The 26,558-nt window shown below is 42.9% G+C and overlaps 5 protein-coding genes across 7 annotated transcripts; 2 read left to right on the forward strand and 3 right to left on the reverse strand.

The window, feature by feature from the left end:
* Positions 1 to 4,950: 4,950 nt before the first annotated feature.
* On the reverse strand, positions 4,951 to 8,070 carry LOC310878533 (ATP-dependent DNA/RNA helicase DHX36-like; the record flags this gene model as incomplete). The annotated part of the gene is made up of 1 exon (XM_083792863.1): positions 4,951 to 8,070. One exon carries the CDS (start codon positions 8,068 to 8,070, stop codon positions 4,951 to 4,953), a length of 3,120 nt encoding a protein of 1,039 aa, XP_083648989.1.
* A 1,227-nt stretch (positions 8,071 to 9,297) lies between these two features.
* ccdc32 (coiled-coil domain containing 32) lies at positions 9,298 to 12,422 on the reverse strand. The gene is made up of 4 exons (XM_083791975.1): positions 12,291 to 12,422; positions 11,765 to 12,086; positions 11,177 to 11,330; positions 9,298 to 10,587 (listed from the first exon to the last, which is right to left on the reverse strand). The coding sequence occupies exons 2-4, from the start codon at positions 12,027 to 12,029 to the stop codon at positions 10,383 to 10,385; spliced, it is 624 nt and encodes a 207-aa protein (XP_083648101.1). The 5' UTR covers positions 12,030 to 12,086; positions 12,291 to 12,422; the 3' UTR covers positions 9,298 to 10,382.
* Positions 12,423 to 12,594: 172 nt separating this feature from the next.
* On the forward strand, positions 12,595 to 19,895 carry pcmtl (l-isoaspartyl protein carboxyl methyltransferase, like). Of its 3 annotated transcripts, none has more exons than XM_083792611.1 (9): positions 12,595 to 12,708; positions 13,093 to 13,218; positions 14,439 to 14,543; positions 14,653 to 14,684; positions 14,829 to 14,933; positions 15,701 to 15,821; positions 16,058 to 16,143; positions 18,869 to 19,038; positions 19,280 to 19,895. In XM_083792611.1, the coding sequence occupies exons 2-9, from the start codon at positions 13,101 to 13,103 to the stop codon at positions 19,305 to 19,307; spliced, it is 765 nt and encodes a 254-aa protein (XP_083648737.1). In that variant the 5' UTR covers positions 12,595 to 12,708; positions 13,093 to 13,100; the 3' UTR covers positions 19,308 to 19,895. The 3 variants fall into 3 exon arrangements, with proteins under 3 accessions (XP_083648737.1, XP_083648738.1, XP_083648736.1); XM_083792612.1 differs by having other exon boundaries at positions 12,612 to 12,715; positions 19,244 to 19,895; XM_083792610.1 differs by having other exon boundaries at positions 12,612 to 12,715.
* Positions 17,269 to 18,324, reverse strand: LOC310878441 (solute carrier family 25 member 33-like; the record flags this gene model as incomplete). The annotated part of the gene is made up of 1 exon (XM_083792771.1): positions 17,269 to 18,324. A coding segment is annotated over one exon (951 nt), but the record flags the coding sequence as incomplete, so codon positions are not given.
* Positions 19,896 to 20,323: 428 nt separating the features above from the next.
* rpusd2 (RNA pseudouridine synthase domain containing 2) lies at positions 20,324 to 22,697 on the forward strand. Its single transcript, XM_083791135.1, has 3 exons — positions 20,324 to 21,124; positions 21,249 to 21,545; positions 21,946 to 22,697. Exons 1-3 carry the CDS (start codon positions 20,345 to 20,347, stop codon positions 22,687 to 22,689), a joined length of 1,821 nt encoding a protein of 606 aa, XP_083647261.1. The 5' UTR covers positions 20,324 to 20,344; the 3' UTR covers positions 22,690 to 22,697.
* The last annotated feature ends 3,861 nt before the right edge of the window (positions 22,698 to 26,558 follow it).

Raw genomic sequence — 26,558 nt, forward strand, 5'->3', positions numbered from 1 at the left:
ACATACTAGCATCATGTCCAGGGGGGGGGGGTGTACTACATCAAGCTCCCTCACGCTAAGGAAACAGCCTCGAGGCTCAGCAAGGCTTCCTGACTTACCTCCTCGCTCTCTATGTGATCCTCCTGTTCCTGTTCAGCTTGCTCTGCCTCTTCCTGTGCCTCCACCGAGGGTTCAGGGCTGGCAGCTGCCGCAGACTCATCCTTGACCACTGGGATGGCAGAGGCGGCGCCTTCTACAATGGCTTCTGTGGTCCTAGGGGGACATTTCCCTTTCATTTCCCTCTGACACTCCTGGCCAAGTTGTTCAAAGAACTGCTTGAGCTTGGTGACTCTCCGACGTTTCGCACTCTCTCTCTCGTTCTGTTCGAAGACCTTTTTTAGCTCGAGAACTGATGGCCATTGTGGCACTGCATGTGCAAACATTTTAATTTTGCAAAGGTTAGAATGTAGTTTAGATTGTCTTTATATATATTTTGTAAAACAGTAAGACTTTTAGTATAATATATAATACACTTAATATTTCTATTTGATCAGTCTCTGTTGTTAAAACATTATGCTGTAATTGGGGTGTTCTATATACACACACTTGTGACATACCATGACGTCATCAGCTGTTGCCATTAAGGAGTTACGTGTTTCTATGGCCTTTTTGTAGTAAAGTAGGTGTTCTTCATTTCTCCGTCAAGCTGTCAAGCTACAGTAACTAATGCTAAGACTGTGGTAAAACACCCTCGTAATAGTATGACAGTTTATCCACGTTCAGTTATCCCACCTCAACCACTCCTATATTTCCTGAAAATATTGCTTTAACTTGTGTTGTCGTGTTGTCCCACAGTATCTGTGGAAAGTCTTCTTTATATTTGGAGCCCGCCTACAGTACCCACTACCCGGTAATCTCTACAACTAACATACATTCACACACACACACACACACAGAGACCGTTACCGTATCCTCTGTAAACCAGATAAATAAGTAAATAAGCGAACATACAAAACTTTTAATAAACATAAATGTAGAACCGCACTCTGTCGAGTGCATACTTGCTTGTTGCACACTAGTAGGCCATATATGGCCAACTAGTGCGCAAGCAGAGCGCGCAAGTACTTTCGACTGCTGTAAACTGTGGAATCTCAGTATCTCTGTGAAGGAACGTTACTGGTTACTACCGTGCCAGCCAACCCGCCACTTGATGCGTATGCAAATAAAACAGCAGATTTGTACCTAGTTTGCTGGGACCAGATTACATAAATTACCATATTTCTTACGTCATCATTGAGAGCTAGTCATACATATACACACCATGTACTCTGGTCCCAGCAAATCAGGCACAATTTGCTATTTTATTTTACTGATTATGTATATAGTATACGTATGACTAGCTCTAAATGATGACGTAAGACATACGTATACATATACATATACTATATAGAGTATGTAGTTGTAAGTTGATTAGCGGTATACTGTGGTTACTTTGCACCAAAAACCGTGCCAGCCAACCCGCCACTTGATGTGTATGCAAATAAAACAGCAGATTTGTGCCTGGTTTGCTGGGACCAGATTACATAAATGACCATATTTCTTACGTCATCATTGAGAGCTAGTCATACATATACACACCATGTACTCTGGTCCCAGCAAATCAGGCACAATTTGCTATTTTATTTTACTGATTATGTATAGTATACGTATGACTAGCTCTAAATGATGACGTAAGACATACATATACATATACATATACTATATAGAGTATGTAGTTGTAAGTTGATTAGCGGTATACTGTGGTTACTTTGCGCCAAAAACCGTGCCAGCCAACCCGCCACTTGATGCGTATGCAAATAAAACAGCAGATTTGTGCCTGGTTTGCTGGGACCAGATTACATAAATGACCATATTTCTTACGTCATCATTGAGAGCTAGTCATACATATAAGGTTCAAGGTTCAAGGTTGTCTTTATTTGTCTCCCTTGGGAGACATTTGTCTTGGAGACAGAGTCACAGCTGCATACAAATAACAGACACGTTCACATACAAAAAGAAAAAACACCATAAAACACCTACATACACAAAACAGAGATATTGCACACATTCCCTTGATAAAGTGCAACTATAGTCATTAAAGTGCATTCGGCATATACACACCATGTACTCTGGTCCCAGCAAATCAGGCACAATTTGCTATTTTATTTGACTGATTATGTATATAGTATACGTATGACTAGCTCTAAATGATGACGTAAGACATATGGTCATTTATGTAATCTGGTCCCAGCAAACCAGGCAAAATTTGCTGTTTTATTTGCATACGCATCAAGTGGCGGGTTAGGCTGGCACGGTGCACACAGACCGGGCGAAATTATTACTTGCGCGCTCTGCTTGCGCAAGTAATGAACAAACTAGTGTAGTAGTATTTTGGTTTTGAATCCCTGTTTCGTTTTTTGTTTTGTTTTGTTTGTAAGGAGGGGAAAGTAAATATACATAGGCCTATTGCACATTCCTCTCTAAGGAGGTTCAAAGCATCACTTTATCACAGCCGGCGAATTTACAGCGAAAACAAGTGACAGGACAGTTTCCCTTGACAACTAGAAGAACTTAGAAGAACAAAATCACACTGGTCACATTCTGCATAATATTCAACTTGATGTTTTAAAGGCATTGCCAATGCCAACTTGCTGATTCTCATACATCTGTCTCTCGTTTCTGAATGTTTGGTGTGTTGCCAGCAGCATCGCTAGTGAACACACTCCTTTCATCTGTCTTTGTTGTTGTATTTCACAGAGAAGCTTAAGTGTTCTCAAACATGTTGGGCTTTACGGCTCGTGTGTACAGCGTGCCTCTCTGTCAGTGTGCCTGCCTTGTGGTTCAATAACACAACCTTACCCTCTCACCACCATTGTGCTCTATCACCCGCTAGGGACACTTGGGAACTTCCTGGAAGAACTAGATTCCCTGATCAGCTCCTTTCCGAAGGATGTCACCCAACTTCAACCTATCTGCTGCAGAGAGGTATCTTCCTGTCGAAGGGTACGTCCCTTCTGTGTTCATTCAACCTCTCACTGTCTCCTACCGTCTCCCTGTATCCTTCTCCTCCCACTCATAGAGCTGGTATTGGTCCTTGTGTTCCTTGTGTTCTTCAGAGGCTGCTCTCCCTCTAACCTCTGTTATACCCCCCTACATATCTCTGATCACCACTTCATCTCCCTCTCTCTTTACCCAGCAAGCACGGTCAGGACCTGGACGAATTAGTGTCGTCATCAAGTCAAATCAAGACTAATCAGATCTGTCCCAGAATATCATCTGATTTCAACCAACATAAATTCGGCCCACTAAGACGGACATCACTGGATGTATCAGGGAGTCGGATTGAGGCTAGTTCAATTTAAGTCATATCATAACTAGTGAGATATGGCCCAGAATAATCAATATTCTTTCAACTGGTGAAGACGTCCAGATCATCCCAATATGGGCTGTGATCTGGCCTAGTCCTGAACGTCACCGGAGGACGTCATCATGATGTCATCATGACGTCATTTGGCTTGCAGGGTCTCTACTACTCTCGCACCTAAACCTGAGCTCCTTAAACCACTCCCCTCTCTCGTCCTATCTTCTCTCAACCCTCATCTGTGTCTTTCCCCTCCCTCGCTACTTTCTCTCTACTATCCCATCTGCATTTGACCGTCACCGTCCTCTCTTCCAGGCCAGCATGCCTGAGTTTGCCGGCTCCCTGGTTAATCTGAAACCCTCAGAGCTGAATGAACACATTTCAGGGCAGCTGAAAGGAAGCAATCTGAGAACCCATCGACAAATAAAGGAGAAACAGCACCCCCTTTCTACGTGAGTCAACAGTCTGTCTCGAGAGACTAGAAAGGAAGTGACACAAAACGGAGCAACCAGATGACCTATCCCACTTTCACTCACTCCTTTCTGCCTTCTCCCTATCCACTGCTAAGTCCTCTTTCTACCATGCTACAGTAATATAAAATCCTGTGCTCTAACCCAAGAAAGCTATTTTCCATTTTCTCCTCCCTTCTTAAACCCCCTCCCTGACCCCCACCCCCACATCAGAGATTCCTTTTCCCATCTTCCCACTAATCAAGTGTCTTACTCACCCAATGCTAACCCCTACATATCATGGCTATCTGGCTATCCTCCTTCTCCTATCTCCAGATAAGGTCATCAAACTAGTGACCTCCGCTTGACCTACCACCTGTCCTCTTGACTCCACCCCTTCCACAATCTTCCAGGCCATTGCACCTGATCTGCTTCCCTTCATTACCTCCATCAACACATCTGTAACTTCGGGATTCAAACCGGCCCGCTCCATGGAAACTGCACTCTATGCAGTCATAGAAGCACTACATCAGGGGTGCCCGAAGGGTAGATCGTGATCTACCAGTACACACAGAATGTACAGGTAGATCGCATGACATACCCCTAAAAATATATCATTTAAATAAATAAAGAACTATTCGTGACATCTGCCACTTGAATTTAGGTGACCTAATTCGCTTGATTGATTGACATCAAAAAGGGCAAACCCACAATGCAATACTTTGTTTTCAAGAAACGTCAGTCAAAATTAAAGTAAATAAAAGTAAGTTAAAAAAAACCCTACCAATTCCATTTCCCCCCGCTATTTCCCATTCCAAATGCGTTAGCCAGGCCTATTATGTAACTATTTTCAGCAATGGGATAATATATATTTTTGGGTGGGTACTACTGGGTAGATCTGGTTGAAAGTAGCTCTCAAGTCTAAAAAGTGTGGGCACCTCTGCACTACATGCTGCAAGGTCAGCATGATGTTGCCAACATGCCAAATTCTTCCAGCACTCGTTAATTACATGGCCGTACTAAATCGAATGCTTATCCATACCGAAATGGTTCAGTACGAATGTCTACTGTTACAGCCTTACACTTTTGCAACTACACATTTCTACTCAAAAGGAGCAGACATTAGTAGCCTGATCTTCTGTACCCTGATAGGTTTCCGCCACCCGTGGACTTGTCCTGGTTGGTGATAAGGTCAGCAATGGCTGTAATAATGGCACAATCTTTGGACTGGCGGTTATTCCAGTCCACAGGAGCAGGGCTACGGATCTTATCCTCAAGCAGGGAATCCAGCTCTCTCCGCAGACTCTTGACGAGGTGAGCGATGCGCTTGGGGGACTTGAAGACGATCCACTGGTCGATAGCGATGGTCTCATAATCTCCGTCTTTCTGGATAGTGATGTTTCCTCCAAAGAACAGCAGCGAAAACGGGGACACCTCTGTACAATCATACAGGAAGATAGAACTGGTCCTCATCTTGAGGTGGTAGATGAGCCAGGTATGGTTGAACTGAGTTTCCTCAACATTGACAGACTTGGGGTGGATACACACCTTCCCATCAGACTGAGTGTACACCTTAACCCCTGGCCTCTTCTTGCTGTGCTTTGGTCTTATCATAGCCACCTTAGGATATAGACCAGCCACAATCACCGCCTTGACCAACTTCTCATTTTCTGCGTTGACATTGGACTTGTGGTCTTTGGGGTTGCTGCTACTGACAAAGCCTATTGACATTAGGTGCTCAGCAAATTTACCCTTCATGTCGTGCAGCATCTGGAGGGTATTGGCTGATAGGAAGTGTTCCCAACAGTAGTCCCTCTCATACCTGGCTCCACGCCCCTTAGCCTCCTCCCAGCCCCGGAAGGCATTGACAATAGTTAGATGGTCACTTTTCGAATTTCTGGACAAGATTCTTCTCTTCATGTCTGCCATCTTCTCCTTGCCCAGAGGTATGAAGAAAGGATCTTTGAAGCTGAGTGAGGCAGCAATTGTGAGGACAGGGTCAAGGCAGCCCAGCAGGGCCCCAAACAGGATTAGTTTCCCGATGTGCGGCTCCACAGGCAGACGCGCCAGGTGATAGCCCAGTGCTGTCAGATTCCCAGAATTGTCCAAGGCATTCAGATCTACAAGGTGTTTAATGGCCAGACTGACTGCCTTTTCAGTCGGAGGGTCCAGGGCTTTAGCCATGAACTCAGCTATAGGCCCCAGCTTCAGGATCTTGATCTGCAAGCAGAGCTCCTCCAGTGGTATTCGCATGATCTCTGGGAGTTGATAGGAATCCATTAGGCTAGCCCTGAGACTGTTGTATAAGTGATAGCACTTACCTGGACACACCCTGCCAGCACGTCCTTTCCTCTGCTTGGCATTGGCCAGGCTGACCCAGTCAGCTGTCATGGTGCTGATATTATTGTCTGTGTCATAGTTGGTCTCTTTGATCTTCCCTCCATCTATCACAAACACAATGTCATCGATGGTGATGCTTGTCTCAGCTATATTGGTAGCAATCACAATCTTCCTTACACCAGGGGGAGGTCTCTTGAACACCTGAGTCTGGTTCACCATAGGCACCAGGGAGTGCAGTGGAATAATGACGAACCGATCTGATCTGAACATCTGCTGAGCCTTTAGTAGGTCATGAAGACTACTGATGTCACTCCAACCAGGCAGGAAGACCAAGATTGCTCCTTCCTTCTCGTTGAGGGCAATATGGCGTATCAGTTCCCTGATTAACTCCAGGTCAATCTTGTCATTATTGTTCAACATGTCCAGCACCTCAATGGTGTTGTCAGAGTATCTGCCCTGTAATGTGCGCATAAAGCAGGGAAAGCTCTCTTCATATTTAGCCTCTAACTGCTCCCTCTCCTGTTGGTACTGGCGCCCCTGCATGAACTTTCTTTTCCTCGAGGGCCGTCTGTCCTGCCTCTGGGGGCGATAACGCGTCATCTCCACCACATCCTCCAGGAGGAACTCCTCCACTGGGAACGTCAACCCTGGGATGTGGAACATTGGACAGTCGTCAAAGTATTTGGAGAACTTCACGGCATTGAGTGTGGCACTCATGAGGATGACCTTGAGGTCCTGTCGGACCATGAGCAGGTCTTTCACGATGGTAATGAGCACATCAGATTGGAGGTTCCTCTCGTGTATCTCATCCAGAACAAGGTGTGTGATCGTGGACAACAATGAATCGGAGCGTAACCACTGAAGAACAATGCCTGTTGTACAGTACAGCACAGAACCTTGTTTCCGTGGTAAACGGCTCTGCAGACGAATCTGATAGCCACAAGTATTCCCGTACCCAACAGTTTCTGCCCTTTCCGCTGCCACGCGCTCTGCTACAGAGATGGCACTGATCCTTCGGGGCTGAGTACAGACCACCCTGCAGAGGGAGCCCATTCCTCGGTTGATGTAGTCGTCAATGATGAACTGAGTGACCTGGGTGGTCTTTCCACAGCCTGTCTCCCCACTCACCACCAGGACACTGTTAGAGTTGATCAACTCTACCAGTTCCTCTTTCTTGGCGTAAGACGGCAGTTTTTCCCTGAATTTCTGCATATTCTGGTACTTGGGGTCACCTTTCTTGCTGTTCAGATCTTTATTCAAGAAGTCATCCAGTGTTTGGTTTCTGACCACTTCCTGAATCAGGTATTCCATATCCTCCTTTTGCCCAGGGACTTTCCCTGTCTCATCTTCTACATCATCCCATTCCCGCATGTTAGGGGGTCCATCTTTGACTGCCATCTGAGTGAAGTAACATGATTTGTTAGGTCTGTCTTCCTGTGCAGCACTAACTCTCTCTTCCAACTCTTTCAGTTCTACCTCCATCTCCCGTTCATCCTCTTCAGAGACATCTCCATCAACGTAACGGTGACCATATCTACGAGTTGCATGCCAGTTGGCAGATGTGGTGGGTCTGTCATCTCTGCTGTGTGTGTTGGAGGCAGAGTGGTCATTCTGGACAGAGTTAAGCAGATTGTTGATATGTCGCTCTCTGGCCGCATCCATCTGCACCACCACTTGTGAGCTATGATCAGCCTGCTTCCTCCTGACTGCTCCATTGGTCTGTTTCTTTGCGTAAAACAGACCAATCTCACGTCCCTTCAGATGTGGTGGTGGACGTTCTCTCCTGTACTGGTCATCACGAGAACCAGAGTTGGAATGTCCCTTTTCCCATCTTTCCCTGTTTCTGTGTTCTGTTCTGCGCCTTTTCTCCCACCTCCTGCTATTTTCATCATCATAACTCATATTTATGAATGTGTTGTACAAATGGTAAGGGAGCTGCTATTACACACATTTGTGACATACCATGACATCACCAGCCATTATGGAATATTTTACAGCATGTCACCTCTAGACGTCTAGACAAGCATTTGCATGTCCGTCCGTCCATCCGTTCCATCCGCTACTAATCTTGCAAACCATATTTAGGCGTCATCAGTGTGACATCATCAAGTAAGAGATCTGAATTAGACCCTGTCTTGTTTTAACAGCGTAACCCCAAGGAGACGAGCCATCAAGAAGAGTGTGTGTGTGTGTGGGTCCACATGCTAGCTAATCACACAACTCGATCAGCACAATATCTTTGTGCATATGCTGCCAGTAGGCCAAGGAAGTACATCCCTGAATATGATTCACATTATTGTAAAATATAAATATTTATATAAATATACATATTTTTGTGAATATTGAAAATAAATATATTTGTGAATACATAATCTCAGACCTACTGTCCCTCCATTTTGGGAAAGACTGATGTCATCAATATTAAGCAAGAGCCCCTGTCCCTCCCGCACAAGTGACAAGTCCTCCCCAGCCCATAGGGCTCAATCAAATGCAGAGGTGTGATGGCGTCTGAGGTATGTCTATTCCCTGACAAATCCTCTGTTAACCAGAAATAATAGCCTACTCATTTGCATGTTTAGTGTCTTGAAACTGAAGAACTGGATTTACTATCTATCATTCTATGACAAGAAAATCAAAAAGGAAGAAGTTTGGATGTTAAGCTCCCAGTAGTTTATTAGTACATAGTTCAGGAATCAACATTTCCACCCCTCCGGATTTTTTTTAATTATATTTGTAGGCCTAAATTTAAAAACTGTGTACATTGGTGACTATAAACTAGCTGATATTGAGGCAATGAGGCCTACAAAAACATGAGGAAAAAAAACTTACCAACAAGGTCAACTAGTGGGTTTACTAGTCGACTAGTTGCTTAAAGCCCTGTGTGTGTGTGTGTTAAGAGTTCTCAAATTCTGCCCAAAACCCGACCCAACGTTTTCAGGTCTAGAATGTGCTAATTACTAGGGCTGGGCCCTAATTTGGGGAAAAATTGGGAGTTTGGGAGACTGAAAACATTGTTAATCTGCAAACATAATTGCAAATATAATTACCATAATCATTGCATATTAGGACCAAATATTAACCAACAAGTCACATAAACAAAAATAAAATCGTCCACTCCACACATTGAACGTTAGTTAACTGGTTGAATGTTTACTGAACAATTAAAAACAACATTAATCTGGGATTTAAGGAGCATACTCTCATTTTGCTTAGACTGAGAATGCCTTTAAACAAACTTGTTTTTATTTAATCAAATGTGAAATTAATATGGCAACGATGAGGATATTTCACACTGAAATTACACAATTTCAGTCATTTGTCACAGATAATTAACAGTTCATATTCACCCCATTAACCCAGCATAAAATACAATGTTTCTCTTGAATAATGATAATAGTTCAGGCCCAGGGATTATAATTTACAAAATGCCTTAACATTTCCAAAACAATACTCTGTAATGACATTCATTAACAACTAGATTATGTACAACCTAAGTCACGTTACAGAGGTTGGACTGCACGTATATACCAGGCAGCTAATAAAAGAAAGAACACACTTGCCCCTGGTCAAATCAGATATTTTTAAACGTAACCTCAGTTAAACTTAATTTATTCCTAAAAGTAAACTCAGTAAAACTATACCTAAACCGAGTAAAACTATTGTTCTTGCTTACTGTAAATCGCTCTGGACTAAGAGCGTCTGATAAATGCATAAATTGTAAATGTATGTATGCCTAAACCTAAACGTATTCCTAAACTTAATCTCTGTAAAACTATGGCTAACCTTAACCTTATTCCTTACCTAACCTCAGTAATACAAGAATACTGTGGGCGAGCTATCTGCGAGGGAAAAAAAGGGTCCGAGTGTATTTTGGGGCGGACCTTCCGGTAGCAACCAATTCTATGTCTACAGAACAGCATGTCATGTCATGTCATTCATCCTTCTTTATGCATTTACATTTGCAGAATAGTATACATATCACTGTCACTGACAAGATTCAATACTCGAGGCGGCTTAGTGCAGTAGTTCGCAACCTTTTCAGGCCATGACCTAGTAGGAGTTCAGGCATTACATTTAGTTTGACTTTGACTCGGTTCCACAGATAAATAGATGGCAGATCAATCCACTTGGTCAAACAACCTCTAAAAATTCAGTATGGTCCTGAACAGGTTACTACGTAGTTCTTTTTTTTTTTTTACCACCACTAAATCAAGTCATTTCTCTGGAGAATGAGCGTCATCCTGTTCAGGCTTTTGTGTGTCTCCTGTGTTCATTCCGTCCCGTGCGTTGGCCTGTTCAGAATCAGAGGTACTGTCAGCTGTTTCGGTGTACTGAGATGGTCTGAGGAGATATTCCAGCTCCTCCACACTGATGGCCACCTTTTCAGGGATCAACCACCGCTTGAAGTTCTCCAGGGCACTGTGAAAGGAAATTATAATATACAGTATTAAGACACATTCAGAACAGTGGTTGTCAACATTTTCTGGATCAGGGCCCACTTGAACATCTTTTATTATTATTATTTTTAGAACCAATTAGGCCAATTTGACCCTTTTTCTCTCCACACACATTTGTGTTGTCACTGCTGTTGTATCCTACCGACTCACCTGCCAGTGAGGAGCCCCACCAGGAGGACGTAGGGATCAGGGTTGCTATTATAATGAATTAGAGCTATTTTCTTTCACATATCACATAATTGAAGTTGAAAACAAAAATACCAATGAATGTTTCAACAATGCATCTTGTTTGTTTGCACTTGAGTCGCTAATAAGTGGCACGTAGAACTGTTTTCACTTTAGATTCCCACATGTGAGGAAACCAATTTAATGTTGACCTTATGGACATAATTAAAGTGTGATGGAACTGTTGCTGCTCGGCAGTGTGTGTGTGTGTGTTGGGGTGCTTTTAAAAGCCCTTTAATATGCCATTACCGGTCTCATCAGTACAAAAATATCGATATTCAGGACACCCTCAGTCTTTTATACTTTTGGTACATCATTCCGCCCACCTATCGTCCATGTCACCGCCTTGGAAGAGCTCAGACGTCTGGGCATCATGTAGGAATCTGTCCCAACATTCTTTCTTGGCTTGAGACAAAGAGCGCAGCATGTCCCTGGAGGTAACATCACTGGACTGGCCCTTCAGTCTCTTCAGGCGGTTCTCTGAAATCAAATATAGAAACAACTTTTTTATTTTAATTTCTATAACCTCTTTTCAATATCCGAGATAACATTTCCAAGTCAATGCATTTGTCACATAGCGGTTTTCATTGACTTTTACTGGGGAGTAAGGTAAACCCACATGCCACCAAGGTGTTGCAACTGTGACAACTATAATGGTGATTAAAATCCCTTCAATCCCTAAAACATATTTGATCCACAACTCTGGGGTGAGTGAGCAAAATATAATTCAAACTGAGGAGTGACCCAATCTGCCCAGGGAATTTTTGTCTGGTTTCCAGGCTAGTGGGCACTGGCAGACAAAAAAAAAGAAAGAGAAAACAGAAGAGGGAAACAAGCTAGCCATGGTTCACATGAAGCTCGTACTTGTTCACGAGCATGACTGTCATGATAATGTAATGAATGGAGATCCATACCTAAACTTGCTATGTAGATGTCTGAATCCTCCATGGGTTCCCAGTTGGCACCAGGAGAAGAATGCGCACATGTTCCATTTGATTGTCCATTCGCCTGCAGGCCGATTTGGGATGCTGGCTGGAAGGAATCTGTGAAGTGGCTACTGTTTACGTTAACATCTTGACTGGGTTCTTCCACCTTTGCTTCTGCTGGCAAACTGGAGCAGATCTCGGACCAGAGCTCTCCACTGGACCGAACCTCCTTGTTCTCGAAGTTCTCAATCATGCTGCAGCTGGTTGCACTAAATCGAATGTCCTCGGCAGCACGGCTCGGTTAAATAACCTGAATAGTTAATCAGACATATGTGAGAATCTAGTATAGGATTAGGAAAGTGAATATAAATGAAATCAAATGGAAAAGCATATGGTAGCCTACATTCAGGCTTGCCACCTATCAAGCTAGTAGCTAAAATTGTGGCGAACCGTAACATTATACTATATATGTGCCTGTGGGAGGAATGTTGTTGTTGTTATATCAACATCTTACCTCTTTGAAAAAGACAATACGCAACAAAAACACTTGACCTGCTAGCTAACAGTACCCATGATCTCTGAAAAACAATGTCTAAAATGCCACACGGACCTAGCCTGATTATCAGACTGTACACTGTAGACTGTAGCAGTCCACTCAGAGAGTGGGCGGGGTCTTTGGGCTGGATCCAGGCAAACACGGACCGTAGTCAACTTCCTTATTTTGAGTAATGTCATTGGACCATCAAACTGCCTGTCACATTGTTCTGCGATCTGATTGGCGCTCTGCGGGTGTCTGTTGGAGACCCGGAGAACCCCCATCTTATTGGTCAGATTTGACGGTCCTGTGCAAGGACCAGGAAGTCCCAGCCTGGGACATCGATGGTGCTTTTCATACCAAAAGAATGTAAATAAATACTACCAGGGGCTGGAAGGTGTGTTGTGAGTGACCACTTTTGTTTAATGTAGTATTTTGTGACCACTGATTTAGGAACAGCCGCTTTCTACAGTTGTTCACTGTTGTAACTTGGTAGCGTTGTAATATTGCTGAAGTCTTCATAATCTCTTTGGTCAAATCCTATTTTGAATTGCTTAGCCTATTTGTGATTTCATGGAAGTTGTTTTTCCTTGCATTGACATGAGGTAAACACAAATATGAGCTCTGTGACATGATGCACCTACTATTCCTTTATTTGACATAATTATTTGATAAAATTTTCTATGACTAACCTAGACCTAGAATGCAGTGTGATCATTTAATTAGATTTTGTTTATTTACTGTAGTTTGTTTGTTTTTGCACACACATTTCTCATTACAGTGTGGGAGATGCAAGCAGTGTTTCGTCTGGCTTTAGTGGCTTTGCCTATGGGTGTGCTGCTATCCCGGACAATGGCTTGGAAATCCAGTGGCAAGACTCAAGCAGAACTCATCAGCAGGCTTAGGGGTAGGTAATGAACAACTGATGAATTCCATAGATTTATGGGTGTCATTGTCTCCACCACCCATAGCGCAACCGATTTGTAGGGTGACTAGATCCAATTTCCAAAGTGTTCATTTGAGGGACAGAAGTATCACTTGTGTGGGACGGGGCGGGGTAGCAACTTATTACTTAAAACCTTTGATTCTGACATGTAAACCAAATTAAAGAAGGTTGCAAGTTATGCAAATTCTGGCATATTTTCATATAATGCTCAGATTAGGAGCCCACATTTGGAGCTCTGGCTCATGGACTTCCGACTTATTTTGGTATTGCCATTAACACCTGAATGCAGCCTGACTACTGACAAGTAATGTGAACCAACCAGAATCTCAACTGAGAATACAGGTTCTGTTTCAAGCTCCGTCTATAAAGAGACACAATTTGGCCATCAGTTCAAACCTGTCACCCTGCACTGCAGAGCCACTATTACAGACTTCATAGACAAGTAAGATGCGCAAACGCGAACGCAGCTCGTGTGTGTGTGTGTGTGTGCGTGCTACAGCTGCGCCCTCTGGTGGCGGGCGGGTGGTGTCACAGCGGGACAGACAGACAGACAGACAGACAGACAGACAGACACACACACAGACAGACATGATCTGCAGGGTCTCATAGTTAGTGCTCATTGCGTTTGCAACAAGCACTTACCTGCTGATGCCCTTTTAGGATGACCAGAATCAAATCCAAACTGTTAATTTGAGGGACAGAAATATTTGTGTGGGGCGGGGCCGCGTTAGCAACTTATTACTCAAATGCGTTGATGGCATTTTCGACCATAGGCCTAATAATGCCTATCATTTTATTATTAAACCCCTCTGATCTCACATTTGGTTTTAAATGCAAATTTTGGTCATGGGTAGTATGGCTGACTTGGTACCGTGGCCTAGGGGATATTTCTCATGTTATTTTAACAGACTTGTAGGCTACATTTTGCAGGAAAGAGGCAATGAAACAGAAAGCCAACTATTAGGGGACTATAGCGGGCATTTGAACACTGCTAGTGTAATGCTTAATTGGGTCGTCCACTCACAGTTAAGTCTTTGTATTGAGTTTGTGCTTGAAATGTACTGTACTATTCTGCAAACTGTTAATAAATATTTCAATCAATCAATCAAAAACAGACCAATAGTCTTCCTCCGACAGACAGACCTGTTAAATCCTGCCTTTATTTCCTCCGACTCCTGTAGACCATGGGGTGATCCGCAGTGACAGAGTGTTTGACGCCATGTTGGCTACAGACAGAGGAATCTATTCTAAAGACTACCCATATGCTGACTCTCCTCAATCCATAGGTACATCAGTCACAGTTTGTTTCTTAGCAACCCTGTAGCTTACTCACTTATAGTACCGGTATATAAGTGAAAGATGTATTCTAAGACATGTTTATTTCTATTTTCAAAGGATATAGGGCAACGATTAGTGCTCCACATATGGTGAGTAATGCAATATTTGCCGCTTTTAAGACAAATTAGCGCGCAATATCCCTAAGCTCCTCCACTAATGTGCAATAACATGAATTTCAGTCAAGACATGAGTGGAGGTTTTATAGTGCTCTTTCCTTTGTGTTGCCTTTGCAGCATGCCCATGCTCTGGAGGTACTGAGTGACAAGCTAACTGAAGGAGCATCAGTGTTGGATGTGGGCTCAGGGAGTGGCTATCTCACTGCCTGCTTTGCAAGGATGGTAAAGTGTATCATCTTATAGTCAAGTTATTTCTGAGTTGATATTTCCATGCGATATGGCATCCGTCTGACCAAGTTACAGTTTAATTTAAAGTCAAATGTATGTATACCTTGTTGCGCGTTGGTGTCGTTTAATAACTGATTTCCACTGAGCAACACTGTCATGCGCCAGAGTGTAAATTAGGCCTAAGTAGTCTACGGCAGTGCAGTGGTTGGTTGTCAATTTGGGGATTGGGGACCCCCAGTGATCCTTCAGAGGATTCCAGGTGGTCCCCAGCTAAATTATTGTTAGTTGTAACCAAATGTAACCCTTATCTGTAAATCTGAAAGTGTACAAATGGAACCAAATAGAGGCTGAACTCTTACGGTCTATTTGGTTCACTCAAATTAGAACTCACTCTGAGGATTTTACAGTGTAGATTGAAGTCCCAGAGATAGAGAATTGTATCTAAAACGTTTGCGAATATCTGATCTAAAGTAAAGTGTGTTCTGTTGCCCGTAGGTAGGGCCCAGTGGTAAAGTGTGTTCTGTTGCCTGTAGGTAGGGCCCAGTGGTAAAGTGTGTTCTGTTGCCCGTAGGTAGGGCCCAGTGGTAAAGTGTGTTCTGTTGCCCGTAGGTAGGGCCCAGTGGTAAAGTGTGTTCTGTTGCCTGTAGGTAGGGCCCAGTGGTAAAGTGTGTTCTGTTGCCTGTAGGTAGGGCCCAGTGGTAAAGTGTGTTCTGTTGCCTGTAGGTAGGGCCCAGTGGTAAAGTGTGTTCTGTTGCCTGTAGGTAGGGCCCAGTGGTAAAGTGATGGGGATTGAACACATCGACGAGCTGATGCAAACCTCAGTGAGAAATGTGCAGGCTGACGACCCACAGCTGCTCTCATCTGGGCGCATCATACTTGTGGGTGAGTTGGATAACATCGGGATATATGATCTTATAGCCTTTATTGTTGCACACAATTGTCGTGCACTGAAAATCGCTGATCTACAAGTTCACATTGTGAGCTTGTCAGCTATTTTCAATGTGTGACACAATGTGCAACCATGTATAAATCAGTCTGTGTTGGTTGCTCTCTCGACAACAAACATATTGGATTTGACAGATGAGGTAACATCATGTCATTCATACATCCGTTCACAGCTGGGGATGGACGGCTGGGCTATCCAGACGGGGCACCATATGATGCCATCCATGTTGGTGCAGCTGCGCCTACAATTCCCAAGGCTGTAAGGACTATTATGGTTTCAAATTTTATAGAATGCAATACAACATGATGCAAAAAAGTAAAAACAACAAAATGTCTTCTTCAATATATGATTTAATAAATGTGTACCGGTATATTATAATAGAGAAGTGGATTATTGTGCTACATGATTAATATATACAGTATATACACACACACACACACACAAACATGTGCTCGTGTGTATTTGGGCATTGATTTTGTACTTTCAAATGCCCTATTTTTTATTATATACGTATTTATGTATTTATAATTAATCTTGTGCGTGTGTGCATGAGGAGCTAATCTCCCAAACCGCAATCAGTGGCAAACTTAGTATAGCACTGCTAGTAGGCCACATGAGTACCTCCTAAACCACCAAAATGTATATTTATTATATTGTAAAAGATAAGCATATTTTTTAACAATCGAACTATACAGACAAGCCTGTAGATAATGAAAAATATGATAAATTAATTACTCTGATATAATTCAAACTTCAAAATCCACCACTCTGTGTCAATGAAATTATAAACAAAATCTCACTATAGTCTCATGGTGGTGGTTTTCCAAGAACAGTACTTTTCAGAATGCCTTCCAATTGTATTAACCTGCCAGCGATGGTTCTCTATACATTCACAACTGATAGTGTGGTAATAAACAAAAAACAAATACATAAAATAATTTAGTTAACTTAACACTACAGTACTGCAACTGTTGAGCTATTCGGATACCCTTCTAATGACATGCCGTCAATAAAATAAAAATCACACCTGTGTGAACCGAGTGGTGCAACTCCCCTCTCTCCCCCCCTCCTCTCTCTCTCTCTCTCTCTCTCTCTCTCTCTCTGCTCGTCAGATTAGTTTTATTATGGATATCAATGAACCTAGACAGTCAGTAGTTGGATTTGCGTCCAGCAGGTGGCAGCCATGTCACATACTTCTCTCTTTCCAATTTCACGCATGCGCACACCACTCGTGCTCATGACGACGACGACAGATACCCACGGACATTCCTGATTGTAGGAGTGGTTGCACCACTCAAAAATACACGTAGGTCTTTGGATAACAGTAAAACCTGCTTCAAATTCCACCAGAAATTATACAGCTCATTATAGCAGCCCAAAAAAAGTGAAAAAAGGCAACATGCTGCATTTTCAAATGTCTCTCGTCCAATGTGCCTTGGGTATTGTGTGCCTCCCATCATTTGATGGGACAAACTTTCAAACGCATTGTCACTTTGAATTTCCCAGCAGGTAGACAATGAGTTCATAGGAGGAGAGAACGATGGCTGTGTTGGGGATTTGTCTGATCAGCTGTGGAATCAGTCCTCTGTAAAAGGCTAAATAGCCTTCCTCTACCATTATCAACCTCCCCGTCTGGAAGAAATACTTGTACTTGCTGCCCTCCTCCCGCAGTCTCGTCCGAATGACATCGTGTGGGTAGGCTATGCAGGAAGCACAACCCTTCGAAAAAGCAGCTGCCATCATAAGTTTCAAGAAGTCTGTTGCTCCTTTGTCCGTTACACTATTTGGGTGTTGTCTTTCAGCGATCTCTTTCTTCAGTGTCTCATAGATAAGGAAGAAGATCATCTTCTCAGAGATGCCAGCATAGGATGCCGTCAGGCCCCGATAGAAGCCCCTCATACCTTCTGTTCTGTAAACATAGCGGGCACACTGCAGTGCGTTCATCTTCTTTTCTCCCCTGGCTTTTTTCTCCAGCAGCATCCTCGTCGTGACCATCCACACAGGGTTCATGAGGGAGTTTGAAACAAAGGCTGCAAACCCAGCAGAAGACATGTGCACCGGTCCACTGTTGGGTACAAACACCCCATTGAACATCTCTTTAGACTTTGAGTACGCAGCAAAATAGATGGCTCTGGAGGGAGCCACACCGACAAGGGTGGGCCCTAAGCCACGGAAGAGTGATCTTGGTCCCTCTTTCTCTAGAATAGACCGTAAAACCTGAAGCAGACCAGGCGTAACAGTGCCTGGCCCTGGCCGGATGACTCCGGTACTACCCACAGTACCCAGCTGATTAAGGCCAGAGGACTGCAACCGGGTCTTCAGTACCTCCAGGGGACAGGTCACGATTGCTCCCACTGTACCACTACATCCCCCGGCGAAGAGATGCTTGCGGCAGTGTGCTTTAGCATATAGCTCTGGCTTTACTGTCTGCTCACGAGTTCAAATGTATAATATTTAATTTTAACTGGCCGATGCTCGTCGGGAAAGAAAAAAAGTCTGTCTGGCCGTGTCCTTTATGTCCATATATTGAATTCTGTGTCAGCCATGCCCAAATATGGAGTCCAGGTCAGTCTATGATGTCAGTACTTTGATGTCATATTGATGCTTGATGTATGGTTATGGTACTCCATATACTGTATGGGGCTTTGTGGATTGACCCATAATGGTTTGGACAACCACAGCATGTATAGCTTTTACAATGGAAGTCAATGGAGTCATATATACTGTAGGTATGTCATAGATGAAGACCACTAAGATGACTGACATCACAGGCTAGTCACATGAAGTCTGAGATCTGCATTGGAGCCATGACGTTTCTATGTCGAACTTATTATGTGGTCTCTGTCTATTCCAGTTTTGATATGCTACAACATAGGACTTAATCCTATTTTGAATCATCATTGAAATGTAATGCAAAGCTCATTTCCATGCAAATGACAACAGTAGTATGTCAATGTTATCTTTTCAATCTCTGTCCTGGAAGCTCTTGGAGCAGCTGAAGCCTGGGGGACGGTTGGTTCTGCCAGTGGGTCCAGATGGTGGCAATCAGGTTCTAGAACAGTACGACCGGCAGAGTGACGGAACCTTCCTCAGGAAAGCGCTGATGGGAGTGATCTACGTGCCCCTAACTGACAAGACACGGCAGTGGCCTAGGTATAAAGATACAATGACTAGAAATATGTTGTTACTAAACCAATATAATTGAATTTTGATGTAATTTAGGTCCTCGATTGTTATTTCCATGAAAGAACATAAAGCGTTTCTAGTATGGTGATTTGATCATAAACATGCCATTTTTATTTCCTACATCTGGAGCCTCATGAGTTTCCTCATATCCTTGCTATTTGTCTCTTCACAGAGGCGATCTCTGACTGCAGTGTGGTTGCCTCTGCAGGAGGGGGCGCTGGTGCTGCAGTTCCTGAGTTCAGTAGAACTGCTGATTTGTTCCATCAGACTCCAGTCCTCCAGCCAGGCCATCCAGCCAGCTGTCCTGCTGGCTTGTCACCTAGCAACATGAAAGGTCAATGTGGAGTGAGCACATATAAAGCTGGGTAACAGTGATGACTGTATTCTCAGAATCCACTGAGTCAGGACAATATTGTAATATGTAAAGTAATTTAGGGTATTTGGTATTATTGTTGGAAGAAATGTTGAATGTGTATTGCTTTGGGGATATTGCTTTCATGGATTGCTTTATGTAATTATTAGTAGCGAACAGAAATAAAAGTCTGGGTACCGAGGTTACTTTTCATATTGTTTTGTGTGTAAACCAAATGAATAGGAATGATTTGGTCATCATGATTTGTGTTATTTTAATGAAGTGAGAACATTTAAAATAATAGCATTTGAACTAATTTAAATTGTGTGGATTCACTTAATTAATTAATTTCTGGTTCTTATGCTTTGTATGTGAAACAGTGACAGCATGTTGATACACAACACAAATAGATTTCATGCATTTTCCCCCTTGTGTTTTTTAATTACATTTGAAACATGCAGATTAACTAATAAAATATAATTAAATCAAAAGTGTGAGTCTGACAAAGTGATTTATGTAGGCTACCTGCCAAAACTATGGGCTTAATCTGAAGTGCCGTAATCTTAGAATATAATATAAGTATGGTCATAATGCAGGACTGTTACACTCACGTGACATCGATTCCCTTCCCACGTGGCGTGACGTCACGTAACTGTAAAATAATATATACGACATCCCCGTGGCCCTTGGTTATTGTTTCGTTAATACACCTGTAGCGCTCGTATTCAGGTCGTCAGGATATGGGTCGGGAGCTTACAGTCTAGGGTCGGGAGTCGGAACCATATCGGACTAATCAGGAGTTGGACCAGGCGTTCGGTAGGACACCCTAATATTACGACACTACAAATTGGCGTCATCATTGCGCGCCGCCGCCAAAGCAGGACCCCTTCAAATGACGCACGTGAGTGTTTTGATCCCCCCATGGCTTTGATACGCGTGTTTAAATCGTATGTTTCACCTATTTCGGATAAAACGCTGAGTCTGAACAACTCTATAACAAACAAACCCATAGATTGTATGTACAATTTTGTCACAGCAGGTCATTTTAAGAAATGTGTGTCTCCAGTACGTGCCCAACATACGCGGCTGTTTGATTGTGAGCTATCTCTCGATCACAGTGTTTGTTTCAAAAACAATATAAAACCCATCATTCACAACCTAAGGAAAAGGCAACACATTGCATTTCGCTATCTACAGAACGGAACAGCTGCTGTAATTGAGCAGACGCCGGACTCCGCTGTCGTAACCATGGATGGAACAGAAGCAGAAGATACTCCAGATAGCAGCATCGCGGTCAACGAGGGGGCGACTACAGGGGCGATTAAACGAAAAAGTGACGAGTCCGACGAACCAGAACCGAGCGGCCGAGGGAAAAAACGGAGGGGGAGGGGAGGTAAGAACCTCCGTCCTGGGGAGAGATACATCCCTCCTCCCCAGAAACGGAACCTAGGCGTTGGTTTCAGCCAGGAACATTTTGATGAGACGTCGTACTACTTTGAGGGCGGTCTCCGCAAAGTGCTCCCTTATTACTTTGACTTTAAAACCTACTGTAAAGGGCGCTGGGTTGGGAAGACTCTTCTTGAGGTCTTCAAAAGTGAGTTTAGAGCAGAGTCTATAGAGTATTACCAGAGGGCTGCCAAGGAGGGACGTATTCGACTGAACGAGACTCCCATAGATGACCTGTCGTCCGTTGTGCTCAGGGTTAGTATAATCATCTTTTATCTACCTGTAAATGTTCGAATATAGCCATTTTCTAGAAATGTTAGACTGTGGTGCTGTGATAAGTTTGATTAATTTGATTCATATCCCATGTTCCCATCTACAGAACAATGACCATATGAGGAATACAGTGCATCGCCATGAACCTCCTGTGGTTGGCAGGCCTCTAGAGGTTCTGGTAGACGATGGGGAGGTGCTTGTGGTTAATAAGCCAGCCTCCATACCGGTCCACCCCTGTGGTCGTTTTCGTCACAACACTGTGATATTCATTCTGGGAAAGGAACAGGGTGTCTCTGAGCTCCATACGGTTCACAGATTGGACAGGCTCACTTCCGGAGTGTTGCTGTTTGCCCGGACACTAGAAGTGTCCAAAAAACTGGACAAGTTGGTGAGAGATAGACAGGTAGGTTCAGTACGGGGTGGAGCACAACTGCTGTGCTACCTCTGGTGACAACATTTCCACCCATGTCTAGCTATCTATCTAGAATATAGAAAGTGAGGGGCGCTAATACATTAAAGTCTAACTTGATTATGTGAACAAACGGTGACAAAACAAACTTAAATTATCTTTATTGTTAATGGCATTTCATGTTTGTTAGGGACAAGATGATGTAAATTTTCCCTTCATTGTCAGTGGCGTTTTTAAAACAAACATTGAACTAAAAACAAACATTAAACCTGTATATAGAGGCTAGACAATAGTCATTAACTTCCTGTTTTATGAAGTTTGCATAATGCTTTAGGTTGTCTCGTGATGTTTTCCCTAAAGAATTTAGTACTGATAGATCTTCCACATCTTACAGATGGAAAAGGAGTACGTCTGTCGAGTGTCAGGGGAGTTTCCTGAGGGTGAGCTGGTCTGTGAGGAACCCATCCTGGTTGTCTCCTTCAAGGTGGGCCTCTGTCGGGTTGACCCCAAGGGCAAGGATTGTAGAACTGTCTTCCAGAGGCTCAGCTTCAACGGAAATACCAGCGTGGTCCGCTGCATGCCCCTCACCGGCCGCACACACCAGATTCGGGTCCATCTTCAATATCTGGGGTTCCCCATCGTCAGAGATCCTGTCTATGGGTCCTCGGCCTGGGGGCCCACCAGGGGCAAAGGTGGCCTATCGGGGAAGAGTAATGAAGAGGTGTTGAGAGCTCTGGTGGAGGAACACCGCTCCAAGGAAAGTCTGCACCTGCTCGATCTTCCAGATGATGGGATTGGTATTGTAGAGGAGGAAGGGAGCACTGGCGCCATGGATGTGGCTTATGAGAAGGACAAGAGAAGTAAAACGTATGTGTCGCATGACACCTCTGAACCTGACGAGACTGGAGAGAACTCTCCAAATGAGACAGCCACCTGTAGTGACTCAACTGACTCCTGTCAGCAGAAACCTCAAGCAACCCGAGATGGCCTGTGTGGTGAATGCAAGATTGTACGACCAGACCCCACGGAGTTGGATCTCATCATGTATCTCCATGCCTTACGATACAAGGGGCCAGATTTTGAATATAGTACACCTTTACCTGATTGGGCAAAAGAGGACTGGGTTGAGGCAGATTAGTTTTTTAACCCTTAAAAAAAACCTGAATAAGGACAGGACATTACAGTATAAGGTTTATACTGTAATAATGAATTGCCAAGGGGCGCTAGGTATATTCAGCTGTTAGTGTAGATTTTCGTATTACACAAACCTTAAATTCCCATTGACAATGAATGAAGAATTTCCGTCATCTGACTCTGAAGAGTGCCCCTCACTTCACACGGGTGTGATTTTTATTCCACATTTAACACAACATAACTATGTGACTATCATGATTTGGTAAACCCATGTGTATGTGCAGTCAAGGCATATTGACTGTGTTTAGCGAGTGTTTATCGCAAAACAAGAGTGTGACTATCATGTGAGAAATGATACTTTTTGGTGCTGTAAAATTTCCTATTTGTTTTGTTTGATATTGTATTTCATTTGTGTCACCAAAATTCATGAATATACGGTAATTTTCTGTTTTTCTTTTTCCTATCGAATTATTTCATTGCAGCCTATGATCCCTGGAGTTTCATCCAAATTAAATTGAAAGAAACAATGGTTGCAGGAAAAATAAATGCTTTATTAGTTTCCAATATTGTGAAAAATCAACAAAGTCAACTATGTTGAATAAAAGTGATGACAACCTTTCATTTTTCTCTTCATACAAAGCCTGTGATGAATGCATGTACTAATTCATCTCTTTCTCAGGCAGGTTATTGTACTAAAAGTTTACCAAAGTTTGACCACCCGAAAGGTGTCATTTTCCAGTTCTTAAAATACCATTACTCCTCCATTCATCCTAGAAAAATAATTTTGGTGTCTAACCCTATGTCTTGGTTATCTAGGAATCCAATTAGCATATATAAATTATATAAAAGTACAATGATATATTAAAGCAATTGTTTATAAGGTTTTAACAGTGTAATAGGACATTTCTCTTTTCTATAATGCCGTACTGCTGTATAGGTGAATTCATCACCTATACACAATTCACATTCTGTTGAAGCTTTCAGGAGATTTATTTTGATACCATAACAATAAGGAATATATTCATTATTACTGGGTGGTACTGTCATGTGACATTTGTAAAAGCATGGCTGCCAAGTGATAGACTGCATGGGAATATTACACAAATCATGGAATAAATTTACAGAGTCTGCCCTTTTTTTTGTAAAGGTGTCTGGCAATAATAATAATAAAAATAAGTCCCCTATAAGGGTAGTGTTTCCCAAACTGTGGGCCGGGGCAAACATTGTGAAAATAGGCAATCTATAAAAGCTCACAACGCTGAGTGTCTTTGCAGCAAACACACTCAGTCAGTAGAACCAAATGGCCACTTGTCTGGTCTATGGGGAAGATGGACTCCTCAGTGGGGATACAGTGGAGAGAAATGGGCCTAGAGCAGGGGTGTCGAACTCAACTTGGGGCGAGGGCCGCATTGGTCAAAAGGTCACTTGATGGGGGCCACAACCAGTTGCGGACACACGCTCGATGTCTCAGTCATGCAGTCACTGCTATAATATCTATCTATCTATGCTCAGACCCAGCCAGCCAGCCACACACATAGTGCTCAGACCCAGCCAGCCAGCCAGCCACACACATAGTGCTCAGACACAGCCAGCCAGCAAGCCACACACATAGTGCTCAGACCCAGCCAGCCACACACATAGCTCCGTAAGGGAGTGGTTGCACCACTCAAAAAATCTTCAAAAAACTGAAGAGGCTACTGGAGATTGGAGAACCTGATTTGGACATGATCTGATGCAGGACAATATTATGTCACTATGACAGAAAGAGAAGATGGGTCTGGACACATTCATTCACCCCATAATCTCAGTGGAAATTGGGGATTATGTTGACAATAGTCGACAGCTCTGCCGATTAATAATCGATTAATTGAACCCACCCCCCATATTAATCAATATCACAACATGGAGGTCTTAGAACTACCACCACAGGGACAGACAAGCCCCAATCTCTCAAGCTCTCAAGTGCCCCATAGCTTTAATGGGACATGTACTGTATGAGCCACCTCGGACATGCATAGAGGAGAAGACCATGAGGGTCTTCTTAACTTTGCTCTTCTGTGCTCCAAGTCCCCAGGGTGAAATCCAGTGACCCCCCACTCCCCATACTCCCCTGTGCCCACCTGAGGGGAACCCTAGGCCCACTAAACTCTAGACCGGACCCCCCTTTACCTTCTCACCCAACCCCACCTATCATACTCCCCTCTGCACCCGGTAGAGACTTAGGTTCTGACTACTCTGCACTAAGAGTAAGTAGAGCGTCGCAGTCCCGCCCCCTCGAGAGAGACAGAGAAGAAATCACCGTTCATTTTCCTCATAGACTTTTCAAAAAGTATTTATTTAAAGACGTTTACGCTGCGGACAAAGCCAACTCTTGTCGTGACAAATCATGATGAATTAGAAAGTAGAAAAGAACAGCAGATTACAACACTTGTTGTTTTTCTTCTTTGTAATTATTTGTTTGCTCCAAAATATTGTGTTTGTTGTCATGATTTGTCACGACAAGAGTTGGCTTTGTACGACGCTTATAATGTCTTTCAATAAATACGTTTAGAAATGTCTATGGGAAAAATGCATTGGGAATTATTTCCTGGGCCTGGCGTCGTCATGAAAGGGGGCGGGACTGCGACGCTCTATAATGCAAGAAATTAGTTTTGGGTGGGGTGTATAATGATGAATTATTTACAGTAGTTTGAGCCAAAGTTTATCCACCAAGCTATCCAAAACGTTTCAATATTGCAATCATGTAGGCTATTATCTATCAACTGACAATATTCTCTGCCACAACCTTCTGAATTACTGAAAATTGTGACTATTAGTTTTGTTGTGTTTTGAGGATATCTTGAAACCTTATTCCAAAAAATATATAAATATTCAGACATTTATTAAATATTTAGTTTAGTTAACTTGAAACTGGTGACTATTTCAGAGGGTTTTAACAGTCACAAACACAATATTGGATTTCACAATTATCTAATTGTATCTCTGCAATTTGAACAAGTTCAATGGACTCCTAGACCCCAAGAACATAGGGTTAGACACAAAAAGTACTTGTCTAGGATGAATAATGAAGGAGTTAGGCTATTTTAATGGTTTTTAGGCCATCTTGGACATCATCTTGAAAATAACACCTTTCGGGTGATCAAACTTTGTTAAACGTTTAGTATGTTATTAGGGACACCTAATACTACAAAAAACTGTTGAGAAACCTTTTGTTGCAATTTCTTTGGGGTAAGGTGCTTTTTTTCATAGATTTACTCGCCTATCATCCAAGAAATCTGTTGTCAAAAAGAAACCCTTTATTAAAATAATTGCTTGTAGGCACATTTTGACATTTTACTGGTCATGGTCTATTGAACCACCATCTCAGCCATAACACCTGCGTTGCATACCTTGCATCACATTTCTTTACTTTAAATACATCAATACAATATACATAGACTTGGTAGTTTCCTTTTGTAAAGGACATGTCCTTTGCACACAACTCACACACACAGTTAACAATTGTTTCAACAAATGAAACAACTTGTTGCAAGGATTTTGGCACATGCTGCATGTATTGTGTATCGATTTATACATGCATAGAAATAATGCAGAATGGTAAAGGCATTCTCATTCTCCCACAGATTCTGTGTTGTATATGACATTCAGAATCACCGTACATGACTGATTTCTCCAAATGTATTAACTATGGAAGTAGTCACATGCGTGTGCTGGCATAAAACGGCCTCAGAACTCAGTCTGGGAGTCCCATGTCCATACATTGATATGTTTTATAGTCAACAATATCCACCTTCTGAGCCTTAATTATTCAACAATGTTTGGACCAGCCCACATAATAGAATTACTTCATTATAATTATCTTCATTAGATATG

This window comes from Protomyctophum parallelum (assembly GCF_964188405.1).
Source record: "Protomyctophum parallelum genome assembly, chromosome: 20".
NCBI classification, from domain to species: domain Eukaryota; kingdom Metazoa; phylum Chordata; class Actinopteri; order Myctophiformes; family Myctophidae; genus Protomyctophum; species Protomyctophum parallelum.